We start from the raw sequence: 13,878 nt of genomic DNA on the forward strand, positions 1-13,878 counted from the left end.
TAGATAACTTTTGATGTCCCACTTCTCTAGATGATCTCCAGCGATTTTGAGCCCGTCAGTGAAACGCACTAGGAGGAGTGCATTAAAATACGTTTGCCCCATATTAAATTCTCTTCACTCTGTAGGGGACGCTAAAGGGCCAATGTCCGTTTTTCCACATTGAGCTGTTTCGCATTGAAAAAAAAGGAAATAAATTAGGTTAAGATTCACAGCTCCGCCCTGCAAACATGTCCCACTTCTCTAGATGATCTCCAGCAACTTTGATGCCGCCCTCTGTGTTATTTTACAGTTATTAGCTCCGCCCCCTGTGTTAGGTTACAGTTAATAGCTCCGCCCCTTGTGATATGTTACAATTAATAGCTTCGCCCCGTGTAATGTTACAGTAATTAGCTCCGCCCCTTGTGTTATTTTACAGTTAATAGCTCCACCCCCTGTGTTAGGTTACAGATAATAGCTCCGCCCCCTGTGCAATGTTATGGTTAATAGATCCACCCCTTGTGTAATGTTGCAATTAATAGCTCCGCCCCATGTGTTAGGTTAGTTATTATCTCCGTCCCTTGTGTTATGTTAGTTATTAGCTCCGCCCCTTGTGTTATGTTACAATTAATAGCTCCGCCCCCTGTGTCAGGTTGCAATTATTAGCTCTGCCCCTTCTGTTATGTTACACCACCATTTGGGTTACGTTACAGTACTTAGCTACTAAGTAATTACTACTGTTTTAAACTATAATTTTATAATGTGCAGTGAATGAAGTAACAGAAACTACACTTTAACTGTAAAATCACCTGAAAATCAACATTTCAGTTGTTGTGTGAGTCAAAGCTGTAAACATGGTCCCTGTCAGATTAAAATTAGTATTACTCTGAGTTCTGTTTCCATAATTAATAGACTTATAAGCAAATATGATGCCTCAGACCAGTCAAAAGCTCTCTAGCCTTCTTATATGTCTCCCTCTGAACGCACAGAAACATTACGAGGCGCACATGTGCACATGGACAATTAAAGTGATGGTTGGAGCAACACAACACTTTGTGATGATGACCACAGTGCCAACTGTCAGCACACATATGACAACACAAAAACTCCAGGATGGAAAAGCAAACACATCTGCCTTTGCTGTGAAACACGAGCCAAACAAATGACGGCAAGAACTACAATTGACAGGTATATCAATCAATCAATCAATCAATCAATCAATCAATCAATCAATCAATCAATCAATCAATCAATCAATCAATCAATCAATCAATCAATCAATCAATCAATCTTTATTCATTATAGTGTCAAATCAAACACAAGTTATGTCATGATTATAGGCATGAGACCAGACTAACAGGCTGGGCAGTTTTTAGCTTTGTGGGGGCCGAATGCAAGATGCTGTTTGTGGGCCTCTATTGCAAAACCTGGGGTCCGTGACCCCCCAGGGGGGAGCCACAGATCCCATGTCCCATTTTTGCCCCTTTTCAACATTTTTGACACTTTTTTCCCCAGATTTTAGCCCCTTTTGCCAATAAATAGAGGGTTTTCACCTTTGTCACGTTCTGGGTATTAACAAGGATGAGCGAACATGTTGGAGACACTCAGAGGTAAACACTGCGATGCATAAACCACAGAAAAGCTCCTCAAAATGCGTTATAGATGCAAAGGCATACAGGGAAAGAGTTGGGCATGATATTTAGAAAAGTTACACTTTATTGGTGGTGCAGTCGGCTCCCTCGTCTTGGATCAATGACGACCTGGAGAGTCTTCTGTCTATTATGTATCCTGATATCGTCAATTACCTGGTTTTTATTGCCAAGCCCGTACACAGTGGAAGACCTTAAATCTTTAAAAGTTTGGAGGCCTATAACCAGATGGTGTGTGGATGGGTGAGGGAGATGTAGTATCAAGTCATCAACGACAGATGTGCTGTGAAGGCCAAAGTAAGTAATGCAATAACTGTAAAAGGTCAGATGTTTTAGCTGAAATACAATGAGAAATACAGCACATTTTAGCTCTACATTTTAACAACTGCATGTGTAGCTACTGTAGCAGGCTATTAAATGTGATTATATTAAGTCAATAATGCCACATGCAGTAGTTTGATAGAAATGATATAGCCGCTGCTACCAACAATTCACTTACCTGACAAAAATTTGGCCAGACAAATTCAGATGTTTTTCAAATTTTTGCCTCGTAGATCCTGGTTTAGCTTCACCAACCACAAGCGCCTCCTTTTCTCTGATAACTTTTGACATTGTTCTTCCTGATTTGTTATAAGTTTTGGAAGTCTAAAAAACTCCAAATGTTTTTCACGGTCTGACCCAATTAATACGGCCAATAATTCACCATTTCCTCTCAATATTCGCCATTTGCTTGTGTGCGTGTGCTTTGTTCATCTTCTGAGTACCTCCAATATGGCGACTTCTGGGTTGATTGACGCGGTAATGACGCTCGATGAAAATCCTTTATACCCTTTTTTCCCCTTTCTTGTAATTTGTTTTTGACACTTTCATCCAATTTTTGCCCTTCCTTTAACCATTTTTGGCCACTTTTCATCCAAATAAGATGCCCTATACCACCTGTTTCCTCTTCATTTGGCCATTTTTTGCAATGGACCAATAATGTGTCGATGCTCGAATGCATTCATAGTTTTTGGGTTGGTTATAGTATAATCAGTATTGATCATTATTAATCCTTTCTTGTGTTCATGGTCAGCATCTGTGAAGATGAGACCCTTAACTGTGCCCCATCCCCATTTCCTGCTGAGTCACCGCTCAGGTTGGTCTCAGGGCTCAGCACACGCCCTACAGAGGTCACTGGTTTGATTCCCTGCCATGCTGCGAGAGCAATGATTAAACTCCACCATTCACAGTCCCTTCGATCAGGGACAGATCCACAGATTGTGCTGATGGCGTGAAGCCTAATCTCCAGATTATCCATCATGCTGCTCCAGCGCAAACAGCTAATTAATCATGTGTGTGTGTGTGTGTGTTGCACAAATGCGTCATCGGACGGCGTCTTTGACTCTGAAACATTTCAGAGAGTCGATGTAGATCAAGGAGATGTTGTTGTTGTTTCTCTGTCAGTATCAGATTTTTGGCTCAACTTTTATCACACACACAAACATGTGATTGTTCAATCTGCAGAGCACGTTGTCAAATTCATGACAGCATTAAGAACAACAATCCATCAAAGCACCAATATAGGAATAAACTCATAGTTTGGTTAATTTAATTTATGTGTATTGTTTTGTGTATTATTCTTTCATTTTGTGTATTATTCTATCATTTTTTTCTTGTGATTCTGTGTTTTTGTTGAAGTTTTTGGTTTTATTCTATGTTTTTTGTTGTCCTTTTGTGTATTTTTGGCTTGATTTTGTGTGTTTTTGGTTGTCATTTGTTTATTTTTCTGTCATTTTGTGTATTGTTGGTGTGATTTTGTTAGTTTTTGTGGTTGTCTTGTTTATGTTTCTGTCATTTGTGTATTTTAGTTTTAATTTTTTGTATTTTTATTTAGATTTTGTGTGCTTTTGTGGAAAGCTTGTTTATTTTTCTGTCATTTTTGTATTGTAGTTGTAATTCTGTGTTTTTGTTGTCGCTTTGTATATTTTTAGGGTTATTTTATATATTATTTTATTAAATACAATTTTATTCAATAAATATGGTTTATGCATGCTTTTATTTCTGATTTTTTTGTTCACATTTCACTGTTTTTTCTTAGTATAGACAAGTTTAATACTTGTAAATTCAAGTCTTTTTAAACCAGTTACCACTTATATAATCTTTGCATGCAGGTTATTTTTGTTTGGTTTCACCACTGGTTTTTCTTTTTCTCTGCACAGAGGTGGTTTTATCTCAGCTGGAGATCGTCAAACACGCTGGACCAGAGAAAACAAACACGCATTTTTCTGCAAACGGAGCGAGAGCAGAGCATAAATTGGATTAACGATTAAGTGCTGAACATGGAAAATCAGAGACCGGCCCAGCCAATCCTGCTCCTCCTGCTGGTGCTGATGCTCTTCAGCAGGCTTTCACAGATGTGGGCTTTTCCCTTTACTCCATCTCTGGACCTGGATGTGATTCCCAGGACCACCGTCTTCTCCAAAGGTAATAAAACCTGATTAAAAACTACAGAAACAAACTCAAACATCAGTTGAGTTGTTCATATCAAAGGGGCTTTAAAGTTATTTGAATGAACTGTTGTGGGAAATATGGATGAAAGGCAAATTTAACATGTGTATCATAAAAAAAGTCACCAATAACTGCAGCCATCTGTGAGTAAAGCTGTGACAGTTAATACCTGTTATTTTTGCCAATTTAACAACATTCATGATTTTTCATGCCCAATATTTTCCAGTTTAAACTCACTGTTCCAATATTGACTATTTTTACCTCGTTTTCTGTTCATTTTTGGTGACTCTAATTTGCAACTTTTAACCAATTTCTGTGGTTTTTAAAATCCCATTTCACCACCTTTGTCATGCCCATTATTTGCCAGTTTAAACTAATTGTTCCAACTTTTTTCTGCCACTTTTAAGCCAATATTGACACTTGTAACTCTTTATACCACTTTTTCTGTCTCTAATTTGTAACTTTTAACCAACTTCAGTGGTTTTTCAAAATCCCATTTCACCATTTCTGGTCACTTTTAACCCATTTTTTGTTGTTGATTAAAACAAGAAATTACTAAACTTCCTGGATAACTGGATATTATTTAGATCAACAAATAAATGTGGTTATCACACATTCATAGAACAATGGACCATCATTTGGCTTACTTTATGGTTATGGATCCTCCCTGTCCAGAACAAGACAAAACCTTCTGCTCATCGTCCTCGCTTTCACTCCAATGAACACTCCGTTCCTTCATGTCGTTGAAAAAGTGGCACATTTTTCTCCAAAGTGGGCCCTGAACACAGATCTTCCTCCATGCCCCGTGGTTATTAATGGCCTCTCACATGCCCTGTCCTAGATCACACGGCTCAGCAAACACCTCCTCTAATGAAACAGCAGACAGGAGCCTTAATAAAAAGCACCTGAGCACTGCGGCTAAAGAATAGTGCTGAACGACTTGGTTTTTGGCAGTGTGTGTGTACTCACACTTGAGCTTTTTTTTACCTTTCACTGCTGATCCCATCACTGCAGTAGAGGTTACTGAGGAGGAGAGTCCAGCTCTGGATGAGTGGATGAATCTTCTCTCCATCACTCCACAGTACACTGCTCTGCTCCTCCATCCCTGCACACTAGTATTATTAGCGTTAACAGGAACAGTGCAAAGTCATCAGATCTGTTGGGAGCATTGCTATGCTCTACCTTCAGTTTGACAGATTCAACTCTAAGCAAAAAAAAAAAAGATTTTGGGCAAATCAAGAATAAAGTCAAAATGTCAAGATTAGGAAAACAGAAAACCACAGAGACAATCTGGTTGAACTTTTATATCACACTCCTTTAAGTTATTCTTTATTGAGTTAGTTTATTCAATACTCAAAGAAAAAACAAAGAATAGATTTAACTCATTTTTAAACACTCTGATTCATTAATCAATCTCACATTCTATGCTGCCAGTGAAGGATTTCATCACAGACTGGATGTTTTATTTTCACTGCCCTCGTAGAAAGTTGTCCTTGACCTACTTTACGATCATCATGGGAGACGTGCGAGTGCAGGGCATGCATGAGCGTGTCAGCACGTTTTTTAATCAGCCTCGGAGTGATCGCCCCCAACACGTGTGAATGTGAGAGTCAGATCACATCAGATCCCCTACGGATTCACATTTCCTGTCCCTTTAGAAGGCCTGCAACAAGCAGGATGGGACCAGGTCCTACCATTAAAATCATCTGTGCTCTCAATGCCTTTGAAACAACTTGATTGGATTGAGGCGGACCTCATCAATGACAGCAGGTTTTACACAAGGGAAGAGACCTAAAAACGAGTGAGGGAGAAAAAGTGAAGCTGAGATGAAGAATGGAGGTCACAGATGGTAGAGTTGGAGGAGGTTGGCCAGACCCGAGTCAGATGGAGAGGTGTCGTCAGTGGCCTGGGCTCCACAGGGGGTGGAGAGGCAGAAGAAGAAGAGCTTGGCTGTTATCAAAATGTCTCACTCCGTACTATACTCTATAAACTCAATGAGTATATACTGTCTACTATATACTATAAGCATGATTAGGAGGATTAGGATGATGAGCATTCCCACTGAAGTATACTTCCAAGTTTCCCAAGATGCATATCAAACCTACAATGACAAAAACCTGAAGCACACTGAGGCTAAATATCTCTGTTGATTCTCCACCTTTGAAAGTTCTAAAAAGTGAGAAAGTGACCAAATACATCTTGGGAAACTTGGAGGTATACTTCAGTGGGAATGCTCATCATCATAATCCTCCTAGCCATATTTATAGTATACTGTATAGTAGACAGTATATACTTATTAAGTTTGTAGTGTATAGTACGGAGGGTGACATTTCGAACACATCCACTCTCTTATTGACATTGTGGGAAAAGTTTTGCGCATTGCATTGTGGGATGTGGAGTCCCATAGACGGATGCATAGAAGCGTTTTTACTTCATACGTCTTTGATTTCTTGTGTTTCTTCAGCAGATAAGGAGGACAGTGATTGGCTTAAGTTGACACCTTTCTTGTTCTAGTTTGTTACCGGTATTGCACGTGATATCACCTCACTCCACGAGTTATTCAATTTCAGATGGAATTGGATGTTTTAGTGGGAGCTCCAAAATTAAACATTCACCATTGTTTTGCTGCAGCTTTCAGTGAAAACACCAGAAATGTGTTGGGAAGTAACTTTGGTAGAGTCTTTGGGAGCAAACACAAAAAATCACAATAAAACTGAAGTAAAAACACTTCCATGCATCCATCTACGAGGCTCCACATCCCACAATGCAAGGTAAAATTTTTAGCAGCAAATTTAATCTTTTACATCTTTTTTCAAGCCAATAAACTTTGATTTATTGATCTATGAGCGCTACACCATGTCTTTATCTGATAAAATAACGGATACATCTCCAGCAGCTTTAATATAACTGTTTAATAACGGTTTGTGCATTAGGGTTTATCTTAATGCTCTGAGCTAATCTCACTGACTCTTCAGCGTGGTGAAGAAATGATGAGCCACTTATATAAGACGGACAGAGTCGACAACATCTGACAGCTCTGACTCTGTCCCCAGAAGTTCAATCAGTGTCTCCCTCCCAGCGTCTGCCTTCATATCTCATTGTGTGTGTGTGTGTGTGCGTGTGTGTAGTTGGTCACATGCTTCCCACAGTGGTTGTTGACTCACTCGATCAAATTTACAGTGGATTTAACCATCATCTCAGACCCAACATGGAGGATTTCACAAAAGGCCCGAGCGTGAGCGCATTCTGCCCATACCACCTGTGATGGATCAGTGTGGACACACACACTCATCCTCAGCAAAGACACACACACACACACACCAACAAAGAGACACACACACCAACACAAAATGTCTGATCTCCTGAGTCACTGACACCTTGCTTCACTTTCTTTTTTCATGTGGTGAAATGAGAGTGTACGGATGTTTCGACCTCTGCTTCTCATCGGACAGTCCGTTCTGATGAAACACACACATATTTACACAAAAGGACACACACACACACAAACACACACACGTGCCCATGTTGACAGCAGTAGACAGAAAGCAGGCTAAAGGGGCTTCGGCAGCACCTCAGCCTCTGTTGACTCTTCTTATTGATTTCCGAGCTGAGCACGAGGTGCAGAGTGTGTGTGTTTGCGTGAATACTAAACAGTAGCCAAAAATAAACAACAACTAAAGCATAGCATTTAGCTTCATATTTATAGCGAAAAAGGTTTTTAAAGATTAAGGATTCATTGTGGTTTAGTTTTATGAGATGTTTTATATGAGATTGTTTATAAATGTGTCATTGTTGTTTTTTCTTTTACAATAAATGGACTTAAAATATGCCTGCACATTTGTCATATTTTGAGTGACCTTCAATGCCTATATATTGTTTTAAAGGTCTTCATTGCACTAAGAATAAAGTAGGAAAAAAATTGAAAATTAAAAATGTAATTCAAAAAATTATAATAAAAAATAATTTAGAATTTAAAAATTAAATTTTTCTAAAATTTATCATTTCAAAATTTAATTTTTCTAAAATTTTTGATTTATTTATTTTTATTTGACATTTTCGAATTACATTTTTTTAAATTTAAAATTCTTATTTTTATTCTTATTCAGATCCAACTTTACACTTCTATTTAACCTGCTATTTAATTTATTATTATTATTATAACTGGTTATCATAGGTTTACATTATTTAATTTACAAAAATAAGCATAATATTATTTAAAAAATCTTTTTAAAGGTGTGAGCTCCACTTCTCCTTAGATGAGGCCCAGGGCTCAGCTTTGGTGTCTCCTAATGGCTCCTATGCAACATTTTCTATAGTCCATCTATAGCCAGAAATGCCTTTTGGTGTGTTGGTTCTTCCAAACCAGCAAACACAATGAAGATTGTTTTTCAAAACTGAAATCCTCATGTGGATCATGCTTTTTATATAAATGCATTTGTCATCTTGTACAGTTCAGCAGCCTCGTGATGGTGCAGTTTGTCCTTGAGTGCAGCGTAAAAGCCCCTGTTTGGTTTTTATTGTGCAGTCCAGAAGATTTCAGTTTTAAACATTGAAGCATTTTTTTGCCTCCAATGACTAAAACAATGTTGGACAACACGGTTATTGTGTCATTGCTTGTGAAGCCAAGGTCGCTGTGCTTTTTCCAGCATGGGGACGAGGACACCGTGTGTCACCACACGTCCTTCACATCAGGGCTGCTCTGGGTTTATCATACAGCCTCTGTTTCTCTAAGATACAAACCTAGGCTTTTTTGCCCATACTCAGATGACTCAAGATTAGCGGGTGCTTTGTGTCGCCTGTGGTCTACTCTGTCTTTGTGTCGCACAGAATATGCCTGCATGCTTTCCTGAATAGACGTGTGTTAATGCTGTAATTTAGTAAAGTGAGTGTGTGTGTGTTTCTAAAAGTGGGGGCCATGCAGTGCCCTCCTTGGTCTCCTTATAAATCCCCTCCCGGCATGTCCTGACCTTTGGCCGAGCTGGAGGAGTTTTTTATTGCTCAGTCAACGCTGCAGCCAAATGAGGATGTGCAATAATACGTGACAGTCACACTGCCTCTAACGCTTGCATAAGTTTGCTCATGTTTGTGACATGATGCAGTTTACAATTTAAATAATCCACGTCTTTATGTAGGGTGGAAAACCAGTCCCAACACTGCTGTGTCTACACCGGTGGTGTACAAACAGGGGTGCATGTAGCCCTAGGGGTACAGGAGCACATTGCAGTGGGTACTCAGAAAGATTTAACAATCAATTTAAAAATAATTGGGAAATGTCCCTACTTCCTTTTTAATAAAATACTATATTTTCTTGTAATTTATTGAAACATGATTATTTTACTGTATGTTGTAGTAATCACATAAAAGTTGCATGGTATGTTTTTTTTTTTTAATAAATTCCACTTTAATTTTCACCCATTGCTTTGAATTTATAGATTATGCCGTAGTGAGCCAATGTTGTAGACACAGTTGGGGGTTTGGGAGAGCCTGCTGAAATGAAAAAGCATATGAAATTATGGAGAAGGTACTTGTGATATGAAGATGATTTGAAAAAAATACAAATGAGATACTCTCGACCTAAAATATTGAGAACCTCTGGTCTACAGATTTCATCCTAAACAGTTAAACAAAATGAATCCAAAACAAACAATCAAAAGCTGCGAAAATACTTACCGATGCACACGGGAATAAAAACAACGTGGCAGCTAAATCATATTTCCAGCTCAGTTGGAGTATCTATTCTAGTCAGTGTCATCATCAGGGAGAAGAGGAAAGACAATCAGGTACCAAACGAGCCACACCTGAGGGGACGAAAAAGGTTACAGCTTTGGAAAGGTGAGGTGGAGCCACTAGATGGCGCCAAAGAAGCCACACCGCAACATACCTCGGCGCAATGCTAGATTGACATCAGCAGAAGTGGCAAAAATTGATCGCTGGCTATGCTAAGGGTTTGAATGTACTCACTGACTTTTAGGTTAAATAATTTCATTGTAAATGGACATGATTTACATGGCGCTTTATAACCACAGAGGTCGTCCCAAAGCGCTTCTCAGTATCAGCTCATTCATCCATTCACACACCAATGGGACTGAGCTGCCATGCAAGGCGCTAGTCAACCATTGGGAGCAACTTAGGTTTCAGTGTCTTGCCCAAGGACACTTCGACACATAGACAGGTATAGAATAAGATCGAACCCCCAACCTCTGGATCAGAAGAAGACCCCTCTACCACCTGAGCCATGGTCTCCTCATTTAAATTGATCATATTATGTAATATTTATTTCCGTTTCATCGGCTTTCCCAAATTTAGCGTCATGACTAGCGTGCTAAACCTCCCAAAATAGAGTTAGAAAAGCTTATTCAGTATTAATTACATCAACTCTTGTTAGTTATTTTATTTTGTTGAATGGAGCCAGAGTCTCATATCACACAACTCGAAAACTCGTGCCTTGACATCATGCGCTACTAGCGGCTACGTGAGTATTTCGGAACACCAAATTGTTCATCTGTGTATCTCATCTAAACACTTTATACATACATTTAACAAGAAAAACATGCTGCAAATGTGTGAAATTCTCCGAAATAAAACATTTAGATAAGGTTGTACAGAAAGTGAATGCGGGGATTTCTGTCAGTTTTCTCTGGAACGCAAGAAATCTGGAGCCCTAGATTTGAAAAGGACCACATTAGATGCTAAATCACTGGGTCAAAGCATCTCCAAAATCCAGCTATTGTCAGATGTTATGGTTCTGCTGAAGTGTTGACAAGAAGAAATTTAAAACTGACATTTAATTTATTCCCATACTACACAAATTAGACTTGTGTGTGCCACCCAGTGAGGAAGTGTGACTCAGGCTGTGGTTTCCTGAAGAGCCTGTTGGCACCGAGTCATGTGTTAAGGAAATGGTCATTCATGTGGATTTGGGGGGAACTCTTAGCACTTCTCCTCGTGTTACATTGTGCAACATCATACGTGGTGACAGAGATCTGCTGACACGCGTTATCACAAAAGTTATTGCAGAAGAAGCAGCCGTGACAGCAGCAGCAGAGACAAACAGAGCCTCATGTGTTTGTTTTTTAGCGTCTTTAACAAACATGAACTAAAGTTACAGTCTGGAGCCATCATTAAACTGGTTTTACTGGTCTTTTTAACATGCTTAAAACCAATTGTTTAATGTAGGTGATGACATAATCTTATTTTTTAATCCTTCAACAGCCTATAGTGGAAGGCCTACAAAGTTAAACATTTTAATACAGGAATTTTAAAGCTTAAAATGCAAAGCAACTTGTGTCTATTATTTTATTTCTAGGGAGGATTTTGATTGGTATGTTTATTCTATACATTGATCAGTTGGTTATTCCTTTATTCTCTGTCACAATGACAGGAAATGCAATGGCATTAATACTGTTACTGTACATTGTAAATATGGGTGACTGTCTGTGTGGGACAAATACTGGTGGATTCTCACTCTTCCATCACCCTCATTCACACTCGTAGCCAGTTGTGATGTTGTCATATTGGCTGTACTGGGCCACACCTCCTGATGAATGACCTAAAATTCAGCCCCCATGTGACACTAACTCCATCTGACTGCTACTTACGGATTGTACCAAGTGTTAAATGTGGTGAATGTAGGATTTTGGTGTGTTTTAATGGTTACTTTTTGCCCCTTGGTTCCAGTAAACTTACTTTTTTGTGTATTGTATTTTCCAGACTTGTTTGGAGTTTCACGCTTTAATGGTTCCTCCATGAACTACAGCACTCTGCTGCTGGAGGAGGACCCCGGGCTGCTGTTTGTAGGTGGCAGAGGAGCTCTGTACGCTCTCAACATCACCAACATCTCAACACCAACAAACCTTGCAGTAAGCCATTACCACTAATGAAACATTTCCCTAAACTAAAACAGTAAATGATTAAATTATTAAATGTATTTTCTCTAGACCAGGGGTTCTCAACTGGTGTCACACTAGGACCCACATTTTGCTACGGTCATTAAATCGTGACCCACCTTTTTTTTTTTTTTTTAGAATTTGACCAACCAAAGTTAGTATTTTAAAAAAAGCTTATATATAAAGTTTTTTTTAAACATAATTGATATATTTTTCTGTGCAACATGTGTCTGTCAAAGGAAAAGCGTCTTTCAAAATAAAAGACAAGTCTATTATGAGAGACATTAAGTATGTATTTATTTTTGACCAGCTGTTTCCGACCCACCCAGTACAGGTCTGCGACCCACTTTTGGGTCCCGACCCACCAGTTGAGAATCCCTGCTCTAGACTTTTTCCTGAGTTTTATGTCAAAGGTAAATTAGGTTGATAGAACGACTCGCGCTCACATAAAATCCTCCTGGCTGGCTCGCCCAATTTTAGCAGCAAATTTGGAATTTTAAGAAATTGCACCAATAGCTCAAGTTTAGTCTTAATTAGTCCTAATTTCAAGAAGTAACGCTACACAATATGTAACCAAGTATGTTAGGGTTGTTAGATTTGATAACATGTTGTCATTTGGTCTTTTAAGTTGATATGTTTCAATGTTTGAACCATTTTAACAAGGATCACACAGTGAAAACTTGATGTCTGGAACCAAGCATCGGTAAACTTGAATACCTCAAAAGTACCTCCAGCACACATTATTGTGTTGTGCGGTGTAGTAAATCGAAAAGTTATTGAAGGAAATGTGGATAAAAGATGCAAAAGAAGAACAAACTAAGAACGAAGGTGGGTTCTAATGCCAAATACTGCCCCAAAATGGTTATTCTGAGGAGTTGAGAAACTTTTGATGCTTCACTTCTGGTTCCACAAAGAAACTTTTAGCTTTAAATTTGAAAAAACACACCAACAACTAATAAATTTCAAGACTTATTCGACCTTCTGCTAGCACTGGTATGAGCAGATCAGAGCACAGCTTCAAAGATTTAGTTTAATTCATGCTTATGCTGCAATATTAGGGTAATATATTACATTGTAATTGTAAAACTATGTTTTGAACAAAGTGTTGAGCAGTTTCCACTAAAAATATCAGGTGCATAAGCAACCATCAAGGTCATAAGAGTTGGAAAAATTGCCATTCACTGTTTTTTTTCTGAAGGTAAAGAGTTATAAACCAAAATAAATTGCTATTCTCTTTTCTCAACTATTTCTTCCATGTTCTCTAAAGGTTTTGAAGGAGGAGAACTAATATTTGCCTTAAGAAGATTGTACAAATCCCATTGTGTGCCTCTAATTTTATGGATATGGGATTAAGAGCACCAGCCATTTTTTTATGGGTCAGAAAATTCAGCGCGCAGCCTTACTCTAATGTTTTTCTTCACTTACCGTAACTCATTCATCACACCCGTCCAGCTTTAAACCATCCTGCGTATGAAATTGATCGTCTTTATGTATTAAAAACCAACCCCCTCTTGCTGCAGATTGATTGGGACGCTTCTCCTGAACAGAAGAAGCAGTGTCTCAACAAAGGCAGAGACAATCAGGTACACAGCTACTTATTATTCTCCAATCTGAAAGCACTCGAGTCTTTAGTGAGTGTTTTCGCTCAAAACTCTAAAAATAATCAGTCACTTGCAATTGATCTGCGTGTGTCACCTGCAGCTTCTTCTGGGCGCACAGACAGAATTAAATTGTTTTTCCTTTATTTTGGCTGCAGACGGAGTGTTACAACCACATTCGCTTTCTGCAGCGATACAACGAGACTCACCTGTACGCCTGCGGGACCAACGCCTTCAAGCCGCTCTGTGCACACATAGTAAGAGCTCATGGGGTGCAGTTGT

The 13,878-nt window shown here is 38.9% G+C and overlaps 1 protein-coding gene across 1 annotated transcript in view; it reads left to right on the forward strand.

Moving 5' to 3' along the window:
• Nucleotides 1-13,878, forward strand: part of sema4gb (sema domain, immunoglobulin domain (Ig), transmembrane domain (TM) and short cytoplasmic domain, (semaphorin) 4Gb) — a 37,712-nt gene that overhangs the window by 4,144 nt on the left and 19,690 nt on the right. Inside the window, exons 2-5 of the mRNA XM_028475981.1 lie at nucleotides 3,824-4,088; nucleotides 11,823-11,971; nucleotides 13,519-13,581; nucleotides 13,755-13,853. Coding sequence (XP_028331782.1) covers nucleotides 3,944-4,088; nucleotides 11,823-11,971; nucleotides 13,519-13,581; nucleotides 13,755-13,853 — 456 coding nt within the window. The 5' untranslated portion in view covers nucleotides 3,824-3,943. The remainder of the gene's footprint in view (nucleotides 1-3,823; nucleotides 4,089-11,822; nucleotides 11,972-13,518; nucleotides 13,582-13,754; nucleotides 13,854-13,878) is intronic.

The sequence above is a fragment of the Gouania willdenowi genome, chromosome 19 (assembly GCF_900634775.1).
Source record: "Gouania willdenowi chromosome 19, fGouWil2.1, whole genome shotgun sequence".
NCBI lineage: Eukaryota > Metazoa > Chordata > Actinopteri > Blenniiformes > Gobiesocidae > Gouania > Gouania willdenowi.